A 12,046-nucleotide genomic window follows, 5' to 3' on the forward strand; every position below is an offset into this window, starting at 1 on the left:
TTGTGAAAAATGAACTGAAGCTTCCTTTTTTTTTTTAGAGCCACTGCCCAGTGTGAACAATTGAAATCATAAAACTGCAGCTAAGTTAACACTGGCGCATAATCTCTGTAAATTTTGCAGAAATTATATAATCCTGTTCTTGCACCTGCGGAATGCTGTGAGGGAATTCCAGCTGTTGGGAGAGAGATTTCCTGTTGCCGTAAAAGCCTGTGGTGGCGTGGACGCGACATGGGAACAGCTCTGGCGTTTTCATAATGATGGTGTCCAAGTCTCCGATCCAGTATGGGTGAACGCCTAAAACCCAGAGAGCCAGCACAGTTACATAAGGACAGGTCACATGATGAAAAGAGAAAGCTACTACAGAGGAGCCGCTACGGCTAAATTGGGAGAAACATAACAAGCGGATCGGTCATACAGAGTGCGGCTCTGTGAGGAAGGCCTGAGGGTTTTCTGGGATGCCCCGGCTCAGAAGGGTAGATTGTTATGTAATGAAAGGAATCATTTACTGTGGCTGGCATTTGTGTGTCATAAGTGTGTGTTTGTTTTCATACAATTTCAGGACAAAAAAGTCCAGACTGTGTAGAAAAAACAGAGAAAAACATTTGTAACAAAATGCTCCTGACTTTGTAAAGAGCTTTTACAGAAATGTTTCATTTCTTTAAACTAAAAAGGCAAAACTATTTCTTTCCTGAAGCAGAGATTAGTTTAATCTTAAATTAGGTTTAGGATTAAACTTCTTATTACAGATGCTTACATATAAAATACACACTAGGCATATCTCATATGTGCTTACATTTATATATATATGATACATATGACACATATTAGTATTCCATATAAATACTTATATTGAATATAATACATTGGAACAGGTGCTTAAATATCCATGTACATATTATTATTACATATAGGTATTTACATATATACATAACACAACCTAATTTCCAAAAAAGTTGGGACGCTGTGCAAAATGTTAATAAAAACAGAATTCGATGACTTGCAAATCATTTAAACCCTATATTTAATTGAAAATAGTACAAAGACAACATATCAGATGTTGAAACTGAGAAATTTTATTGTTTTTTTGAAAAATATATACCCATTTTGAATTTAAATTTTCAAAAAAAGTTGGAACGGGGCAACAAAAGGCTGGTAAAGTTGTGGAATGCTAAAAAAACACCTGGTGGTTGATTGCCAACAGGTCAGTAACACAATTGGGTATTAAAAGACCATCTCAGAGAGGCTGAGTTTTTCAGAAGTAAAGATGGGGAGGAGTTCATCACTTTGTGAATGACAAACAGTGCAACAATTCAACATTTCTCGATGTAAAATAGCAAAGAACATTTGCTTTTCATTAACTACTGTGCATAATACCAATAAAAGATTTAGAGAATCTGGAGAAATCTCTGTATGCAAGGGACAAGGCCAAAAAACAGTATTTGCTGGCCATGATCTTTGGGCCCTCAGGCAGCACTGCATTAAAAACAGACATGATTCTGTAGAGGAAATCACTGCATGGGCTCAGAAACACTTTTGAAAACCACCATCTGTGAAAACAGTTTGTCGCTGCATCCACAAATGCAAGTTAAAACTCTAAAGCACAAAGAAGAAACCATATATAAACAGGATCCAGGTATGCTGCAACCTTCTCTGGGCCTGAGCGCATTTGAAATGGACTGAGGGGAAGTGGAAAAGTGTCCCGTGGTCCGACAAATTAACATTTGAAATTCTTTTTGGACATCATGGACACTGTGTCCTCCGGGACCACTCAGCTTGTTGTCAGTGCACAGTTCAAAAGCCAGCATTCATGATGGTATAGAGATGCATTAGTGCACATGGCATGGGTGATGTACACATCTGTGAAGGCACCATTAAAGCTGAGCGATATATACATATTTTGGCAACATATGCTGTCATCTAGATGACGTCTTTTTCAGGAAAGGCCTTGCTTATTTCAGCAAGACAGTGTCAAACCACATTCTGCACGCATTACAACACCATTGCTCTGTATTAAAAGAGTCTGGGTGCTAAACTGACCTGTCTGCAGTCCAGACCTGTCACCACTGAAAACATTTGCTGCATTATGAAATGAAAAATATGAAAAAAGGAGACCCCGAACTGTTGATCAGCTGAAATCCTATATCAAACAAGAATGTGAAAACATTTCACTTTCAAAACTACAGCAGTGTCTCCTCAGTTACCAAATGCTTGTGTTGTTGAAAGTTGTTAAAAGAAGAGGTGATGAAACACAGTGGTAAATATGCTCCTGTGCCTTTTTTGATTTTTTTTAAACATGTTGTTGGCATCAAATTCAAAATGGGCATATATTATGCAATTTATTTGTTTGAACATTTGATTTGTTTTTTCTAAAAATATGGTTTACATGATTTGCACATCACTGTATTCTATTTTTATTTGCATTCTACACAGCATCCCAACTCTCTATATGACGTTTTTCATTTTTTCGACATAATCTGAAAGACTTATCAAAAATGTAATAACAAACAGAAATGCGGCAAAATAAGAGCAAAATATTGTTACATCAACTGAAAACTAAGAACGTTTTTTTCCTGTAAAGTTACTTTTTCGGAGACATAAGTTTTTTTTTCCAACAGCAACGATATATAAATGTTTGCGATATTTATTATTAATAATTACTACATAGTGATATATATATATATAGATATATATACACACACACATATATATATATATATATATATATATATATATACATATATATATATACATATATATATATATATATATATATATTATATTATTTTAGAGACTGTGTATATGTGTTTGTGTGTGAGATTTACTTGTAGAGTTGGAGCGAGTCCTCTTACAGGCTGTATCTTCACAGTTTTCTTCTTTTACATCTGCCTCAGTGCCTGAGTTTTTGTTGTTGATCTCTGATACCTCAATAATAGGCACCTTCATACACACACATACACACAAAACCATATGTGTAAACCAGCAGACATATATGATTAATATATTTCCTCAAGAAATACCTCACAAAAACAGTACTGTGCAAAAATCAGAGACCATCTTTCATGTTGTAGCATGTTCAAAAAATGTTTTTCAAATGTTAGTTTAGGTTATTTGTTCTTTATTCATGGGATTATTCTACCAAGGACTCTTACTGTGAAGGCGGGGCTAGATTTGCAGGGATAGGACTCTAGATCAGGAAGAACTGAGAATCAGTCAAGAGCTGGCAGCTGAGAAGATAAGGCATAGCTGAGGGTTAGAGCGAACTGTTAGAGAAGATTCTCTCTGTGTACGCCATAGCTGTGGCCACTGTGACCACAGCTGGACAATAAAGCACCACGACATGTCTGAAAGCTGTGTCTCTTCTAATAGTGGTTTAATAGTTTAATATCATTTACTCTTCATTTATTTCAGTACAAGTTATTCATTTCTCAGTGTCCAGATATTTAACAGAAAGATTTTAACAGAAAATTACACAGAGCTCTCGACAGCTAAATCTAATATCAGCTGTTTGAGTGCTCAGTGTGTCACTCTTCACCTTTATTCCAGCTTCCATTCTTTTCAGAAGACTCACTTTCAGTTTCTCAAAGAAATCTGCAGACACACCTCCAAAGTTCAGTCTTAGAAGTTGGTTGATCATTTTCTGAGGTAATCAAACACATTCAGTGATGTTGAGGACTGGACTCTGGGGTTGTCAGTCCATTGTTCAGCTTCTTTGTTTGTTGTGTCCGTCTCCTTTTCTCAGTGAGGTTCTTCTTGACAGCTACACCTCCTTTCAGACCCATAGTGCTGAGTCGTCTTCTCACAGTGGATGGATGGACAGAAACACCTGTGGATGTTTTCAGATCTGAAGCAGCTTGATTTTCTCCTCTCTCTCAAAGATGAAAGCTTTAAGTGCTGTTTATCATAAGGTTGGACAGATTTGGTGTCTTCCAGGTCTTCCAGGTTGTTGTAAGGAGTCTCTTGAGCCTTTAAAGTTTTGGAAACTCACTTATTTTGATTTTCCACTTTCTTATACAAGTGGATTAATACATGATGGGTGGTCTTTGGCACAGTCCTGTGTCTTTTTAATAGCTTATTAAACTTAATAACAAGTCTGTATTATATAATATATAGTCTATATTATATAGTATATGGCTGGACTGTAATGGGAAATAGAATGTGTTACTCACCTTTATGCTACCGCTGGTCCCCAGTGTTTCTTTTCTGTAGGCCAAAGGGTCAGATGAATTCACATTTGCCAAAAGCCCACTGTTTTCACACATGGAGAAAACCTTCAGGGAAGACAGAGACAGTCATGTTGCTAAAGCCTGCTGTAAAGTTAATAGGTACAAACACGTAAAAGGGTAAAGTGAGGAAAAATCATTTTCTCTTCCTGCAGTCTGCCACACCTGGCCTAACACTGTAAACAGAGACCAAACAGGCCTGATTTACATGTGTTTATTATGTCTGCTGTGTTTACCAAGTTTCCATAACAGCACTTTTTCATAATGTTTTACAGGGTGAAGCTCTGGAAGTCATTTGTATGAATTAATCCCTCATTATGTCATAACAGTAAAGCTTAAAATAGCAATTTCCACATTAAAAGAAGAATTAAGTTGGATGACGTTCTACCACAGGTCCTGCCTTTTTTATGTTGCTTTTTCTTCTTGCATTAACCCATAAAAGTCTAGAGGTTTTTTCTTTTTTTCTTTTTTTTGCAAAAGATTCAATTTACATTACATAAGTATTTATATGTATAATAAAGTACATTGTACATCGTAATGAAGAAAATCTGTAAAAATATCAAAATGTCCAGCAGCAGTAAAAGTCTGTAAAATTACAGTCATTTAATTTCTGAGACATTCTGCCTTTTACTGTAAATCAACACTTTCACTATTTCAACTTGTTCTACAGTATTTATAACAACAGCAATAACCATTAAATTACATGGAAATGTCTGTGAAATAAAGGTGATCATTTGTTTTTTTGAATTTACATTCTATGTCTGTAAATTAATAAAAGCAGTGTTGAAATGTAAAGTTTTTTAAAGTTAAAAAAAAACAGGTATTTACTGTTTTTTAACTGTACACAGAATTTTTCATCAAATGCAATCCATAATAAAATATGTTCTATTCTACTAACAAATGTGGTATGGATTCAAAGTTAAGAATCTGCACAATGCAATTTGTCCTCCTGTTTCAATGAACTACATGAGAGAAATAATTGAAAGTGGCCAGTCATTTTGCAGTATAGTTCTGGAGATCCTGAACTGTTTTATTCCAAGAACCTAAATAGCATTTTTCATTTACACTGTTTCAGTTAGATGCTTATATGCTCATATGAGTCTAATGGTCAGGTGTCCACATACTTTTGTCCATATATCGTGTATATGCCATGGGGGACCTAGTTGGGTTAAAGGACTAAAATTAAATCTTTATAAGATAAGATTGGCCTTTTTGTCAAAAGTTTAAGGTTCTCTCTATGAGCTTCAACTTCCACTCAGTTTCTATCAGCTTCAGTTCCGACATCAGTTTCATTAGGGTTTGTGTTGTCTGCTTATGTCCTCAATTTTTTTGGTTAGCTGGTTTCCCTCACTCACCCTGCGCTTATTCAGGCTCAGTAAATGGTGCTGTTTGTCCACTTATTTTATATAATGCTTCTGATTAATTTTGAAAGAAAAGAACAGCATGTTGTTTGAGGCTGGCTATTTTTTTCATGGTCTGACAACAGTAGTTTGTTTGTGAAAACTATTTGCGCATTAGCTTAGCAATGCAAGGCCTCCTTCAGTAGCAGAGCCTGTGGGAGGCATCTGCACTCTCTGGTGTTTGTCAGACACTCTGGCATATTTGAAATGCTTTTGGTTGAAGCTGAGCTGATATAGGCTGATATTTTGCACTGATAAAAGCTAAAACCAATGTGAACAGTCAGAAGCAAAGCAAAACTGGTCACAGATCAGCACTACAGGCACTTGATGCCAAATATTGTATGTCCAAAAGTATCCAGACACCTGCTCATCCAACATATATCTCAAAATTAAAGGTATTAATAGGGCCATCATGATTACTCAGTTAAACCTAGCTCTGTATGATTTGTATTTTTTTACTTAAGCCAGTTTTTATTCTTTTTCCTTTTTAAAATTGTCAAAATAATTGGTAAATTACTTGATTACTAATATAATTTGATATTTGATTACAAGAGTAATCAAATTTCAAATTACACAACATTAATGAGGTTTAATGATGTTTAAGGGTTAGTTCTAACCATAAATACCACTTCATCTCCAAAGCCCATTACCCCAGCCTGCTACGACAATAAGTATCAGAATGCCCTTAATAAAGTCACTTCATGCTTGCAACCTGCCTCAGCCGCTACGTTACAGTGATTTAACTGGCTGATTCATACGGGATAAAGGATCTGTGTGATTTCCTCAAATTACCCCAAACATCATGGATCGAATCATCATTGCACAGAGGTTTACATCATCATTATGCCACAGGTGCCACACTTCTAAACAATAACAACATGTGTTCAACTAAATGGCATGTAGACTAGCATTAGGCTAATAAAGTGAGTTAATTTAATTTACCAAATGCTGCCCAACGAGGCAGGAAACTCACTGCTTTGTGAGAGGTGCTGTGAAGATATTTCATTTTCCTTCCTCTTTAATTCAGCCATCATAAAAAATGTTGTGCATTTCAATAATCCTGTCATGAACTTGAGGCATTTCAGTGATCTTGTCATGAATTGGGTCCATCTTAACCGTTAGCCTTGTCAGTAATCACTTAAATTACTGCACCTCATCTGGTAAAACTAATTCAGCTCCAATAGGGCTTTAGAAGTTGGTTACATCTTCTGCTATTCATAATCCAAGCAATCCCAATCATCTCAAAGGTGTTCAATAGAACTTCATTCCTCCAACTCATCCTGAAAGTATTCACTAGAGCTTTGTCTATTAAATTCATCTCAAAGGTGTTCAATGAGACTTCAGCACTCCAAGTTAGCCCAAAGGTGTTTATCGCTACAGAGAAGGTAATTCCATTGTTTCACCGTCCATCTGTGGAGAGCTTCATGTCCCTGGTAACCTTAGGTTTGTATATGCATGCAGCTTTTTTACTGAACTGTTGTGGCTCCACAGCAGAATTAGATTTGTAGGTAAAAATAAAATAATCCTCCTTTACAGTAAGATAAGGCTCTGCTGATCGTTCAACACAGTTAAACAATAAATGGTCTTAAACACTGGAGTTAATGTAGAACTGCTAATTCACCCTTTAACCCCGAAGATTGGCACGCAGACTGCTGGTCACCATAGCAATGCAGACAACAATCTCACCTAGCTAGTATCTAACAAAAAAAAAAAGAAGAGAGATTTAAGATGAACTTAGTTAATTTGGACATGAATGGACTTATTTTGCATTCATAAGCGCTCAGCTGGTTTCCTATAACATTTAATCTGTAATGTGAATCTGTCAAACACTAAGAAGTCACAAGGCTGAAGTCAGCTTCTGGTTCGAATTTTCTCATTCTACCTTAAATAGTGACTTACCTCAGGCATCATTTAAGGAGAAACAGGAAAATTAGAACAAGAAGATGTGAGAAAAGTAGCTATAGCTGAGCTAAAGCTTAAAGCAGAGCAAAGTAAGTCTGTTTTTTTGTTTATATTATGTTTTTTGCTTATACTAGGACATCAGCACATACTGAGACATATTTACAGCCAAGATGGTAAAATGAACATAAAATGTTGTGGCTACCAAGGTGGTTTGATTTTGGTTGAAAGGACAAAATGGATCTTCTTAACATTTGGGTTGCTGACCCCTGACCTAAAGGGTCCCATTTTACTAGCAATGGGCCTCATTTACTAATATCTTTGTAAGTTTGTTCTTAAATGTGTTCTTCAGAAAGGTCCCAAGAAAAAGTCTATGTAGATTGATGACGCAACTTTGTGCCCTTGAGTGTGTGTAGATTCTGTACTTACTTAAGAACAAATCCCAAATAAGAAAACATTGGTGAATATCAGACTCTTCGTAAAAAATGCATAAGTGGGTTTTACGAAGAAATTTCTTCTTATAAATGGTTGATGAATGAGTTTATATCAATTTAACACCATGTGTCAGCAGTGTGTGTGCATTAGCTGAATCCACAAATTGGAAGGATTGGACAGTATATACTGGACATATTGGGCATGTACATTGAATAATTAGTGTGTTAAATGTACTTGATTAAAATATGTGGTTCGACTATATCGTTAGTCTCTTACTTTTGCATAAAACTCTACATTTTTTAATTCATGTTAAACCAATGTACACATCTGGGTGAAGTACATTTAACCAACCTATTGCTTTTCAGTTTGTGTATATGATTATACTTATTAATGAATCTGTATATGAAAATTTGAATCCAGCTTACTTCAGCGCTGACTGTTCTGGGGACAGTTTTCATAGCCGACTGTCTCTCCAACTCAGGCTCGTTTTTTGTGAGGCCATTTATAACCTGCCCATTGAATGGGGCCAGCCTTTCACCATAGTGGATATAATTGTCCCTAGAGAGAGAGAAAAGAGCACATAATGTCCATTAGTGCACTTGTATTTATGTGCGAGTGTGTGTATATGTGTGCCTGTTGGCCTGGTTGTGGATATTTACACAGAACATTAAACCCCACCGCACACACATAATAAAAACTAATACTATTCTGATGATCAAGTTATGTTGGGTTTTTTATTACCTGTGTAATTGCCCTCCATTTCGCACATGGCCAACAGTAAGGATATTGTCACCAGGCTGGAGGTCATTATCGCCCACTCGAGGCCCCAGCGGCCCACCCTCCTCTCCAGTAGCCACACACATTCTCCAGAAACTGCTTTCCTGCCCCAATAAAAACCATCAGAACACTCAGACAAGGTGGCTACTATACTCCCCCACACAGAGACCACTCTTTCTCACCCAGGTCCTGAAACTTTGACACCTGTAAAATACAACTACAATAGACTTGCTTTATGGGAATATGAACTGCAAGGTTGAGCATTAATTCTGGAACATTTAAGGGGCCACAGGATAATAACTTTTCACAGTGCAGCAAGAGAGGAATGCTTATATGCTAACCTTTTAAATTTAAGATAATTGCTTTAGGAAACATTGGGGCTTTTATTTAGGACTCGTTAAAAACTCCATGTTTGACTTTCTCCACAGTCTAAATTCCAGTAAGGTTTAAAACAGCTCTGAAAAAAACAACGTAATAAATTTATTTGATTCACTTGATTCAAACGTGTATATGTGGGGGAGAGCAGTATGGAAATCCTAAGGAGTAAGACAAAAAAAAATGAATGTGTGTTCCTGAGACCCACCTCAACGGCGAGATGAGTAACATATAAAACGAATACATAGCATGTCACACCAGGTTTGACCAACAGGGGAACCTTTTTTTGCTTTGGGGACCAGGTCCAAAAAAATACCAAGGAGCTATCTGGCTAACAATTAGCATGCGAGTGCTATGTTTTTTTACCTGGTCCAATAAAGGTAAGGGGAAAAATCTGCTGCCCCTGCTGGTTAAAGCTAGTGTGGAATGCTAAGTGTTAGCCACTTACCTTCCAAGCTTTTTTCCACCTGTTCCTAAAGGTATAGGGAAAAAAGATCTAAAAGCAGCTAAAGCGTAAGTGTTACAGCTCACTTTATACGCAAGGTTAATTGTAGCAGGCTAAGGTGCTAACAGTTTTGAAAATGTCTGGTAAACTATTGTAAAACACAATTTATTCAATTATGTTCATCGTTGTTTGAACAAGAACTGATTTCAACCAAAAAAAAAAAATGCATCAAAATAAAGATTAGTGTCAAATTTGGCAGTTTCATTATTTAACAGAAAGAGCAAACATCATCATGATAAAAATAAAATATATTTTATTTACATCATATCTGAGTTTTTGATTAATCTGTCCATAAATGAAATGTTCAGAATTAACATGGGAAGATATGGAGTTCTATGATTGTTTCCTTTGGGAGGCTTAGGTGTAACACTGCATTAAAACCAACCCCACCATGTGGAGGCTGCACTTTAGCCTGGCTAGCTTTGACTGTGAGTTGGTTATATTGGATGAAAACAATATAGGTTTGAATTTTATGATATATACAAAGTGCTCAGTAGTCAAAAGCAGTTACTTGTATGGTACAAAAACAGGGTAAATTTGGAAAATATAGTCAGGTTCACTAATGATTGGGCTTAACAAAGTTATTATTTTAGCTGTCTGCCACTGCATATTAAAGTTGAATAATTTGAAGATATTTACATCCAATATGGATGAACAATGTAGAAATTACCACAATTTTATACATAGCATCCTATTTATAGACGCTTCAAATTAATTAGACAATTACTTAGCTGTTCCATGTCCAAGTGTGTATTATTCCCTCACTGTATCACTTACAAGTAAGCAGATAAAAGGTCCAGAGTTGATTTCAAGTATAAAGTCCAAAAAAGATGTCACTACCAGTGAAGCAAGCCATTATTAGGCTGAAAACTTAATGAAGGTGTGGTCAGATCAACTATTTGTTACATTCTGGAAAAGAAAGAACACACTGGTGAGCTCAAAAAAAGAAGACCACAGAAAACAACTGTGGTGGATGACAAAAGAGATGGCCAGATAAAGAACACCCTCCAGGAAGTTGGCATATCTGTGCCAAAGTCAATAATCAAGAAAACGCTTCAGCAGAATGAATACAAAAGGTTTACGATTTAAGATATAATCCATTATTAACCCTCAAAAACAGAAAGACCAAATTTGAGTTAGCCAAAACCATCTAAAAAAACACCAGTTCTAGAACAACAAGAGTATGGAGAAGGCAAGGAACTGCTAATGATCCACAATACTACCCTATCTGTAAAGCATGGTGGGGGTAGTATTATTGCATACGCATGTATGGCTGCCAATGGAACTGGTTCCCTCATATTTATTGATGATGTGACTGCTGACAAATGCAGCATGAACTCTGAAGTGTTGGGCTATATTATCCGCTCAGATTCAGCCAAATGATTCAAAACTCATTGGACAGCAATCAAGCATGGATTTCACTGACTGAAAGTAAAACTGAAGGTAAAACGCCCAAGAAGCAGCAGGAACTGAAGACAGCCGCAGTAAAGGTCTGGCAGAGCACCACCAGGGAAGAAACCCAGAGTTTGGTGACGTCTCCAGACTTCATGTAGTCCTTGACTGCAAAGGATTTGCAACCAAGGATTAAAAACGACATCTAATATATGATTGTTAGTTTGTCCAATTACTTTTGAGCCCCCCAAAAATGGGGGTTTCTATTATTTAACTCCAGTATAATAATAATAAGATTAAAAGGTAAAAAAGGTAAAATAATAATAACTTTATCAACGTCTAAATATTTATGGACCTATAACTACTTACTAGTTGAAATGAAATGAATAAAACCACATTCTAAAAGAACTTTAATTCTTACTCTAATTGTTATTGTGGAAACAATAATTCAATGCATAATTGTTCTCAGTGTAGTCCTCATGTATATACTGTGAGTAAAGTTAAAGTATCCCAATTCCAACTCATAGAGATATCAAATGGCAGGCGCACATATCATAGCAACGTTTTTACAGCCTCAGTGTTGTTTTAGCCTTCTTTAAATGTTGTGCAAAGGTCAGCTGAGTGCTTTGTCGGCCTATCAGGCAGCCAGGCGATGGGCCTTAGGGACTTCACTTGCCTCTGGCCTCCATGACATCACTACAAATGTCTTATGAGACCTGCACAAGTTCCCAGCTCCCTACAGACCACAACAAGCACTCTTTTGTGCAGGTCTAATGGGCAGAGCGCGGCCACAGAGCCTCCAAACACGCCGGCCATGTGATTGTGATTCAGTGAGCAGAAAGCAGCTGTTAAATATGGTTATACAAAAAGACAGCCAGTATAAACTTTCTTGCAAAGCATGCTCAAATGATGAGAGCAAGCACAGTTTGAAAATGTTGAGGCATCTACATTATTACAGACACATGATAAGAATGAACAGATTTATTAGTTCGTCATCACCATCATTATCAGATCTTAATGAGGTGCACATTTAATTAGTGCAT

The 12,046-nt window shown here is 36.5% G+C and overlaps 1 protein-coding gene across 2 annotated transcripts in view; it reads right to left on the bottom strand.

Annotated features, from left to right (window-relative positions):
- Positions 1–12,046, bottom strand: part of il16 (interleukin 16) — a 51,162-nt gene that overhangs the window by 22,475 nt on the left and 16,641 nt on the right. For both annotated transcript variants that reach the window (XM_036585976.1, XM_036585977.1), the window contains exons 3-7: positions 8,696–8,835; positions 8,380–8,512; positions 4,167–4,268; positions 2,823–2,937; positions 146–294 (exon numbers count right to left, since the gene is read on the bottom strand). In XM_036585976.1, the coding sequence (XP_036441869.1) occupies positions 146–294; positions 2,823–2,937; positions 4,167–4,268; positions 8,380–8,512; positions 8,696–8,835 (639 nt within the window). The remainder of the gene's footprint in view (positions 1–145; positions 295–2,822; positions 2,938–4,166; positions 4,269–8,379; positions 8,513–8,695; positions 8,836–12,046) is intronic.

Source organism: Colossoma macropomum, unplaced genomic scaffold, assembly GCF_904425465.1.
Source record: "Colossoma macropomum unplaced genomic scaffold, Colossoma_macropomum, whole genome shotgun sequence".
NCBI lineage: Eukaryota > Metazoa > Chordata > Actinopteri > Characiformes > Serrasalmidae > Colossoma > Colossoma macropomum.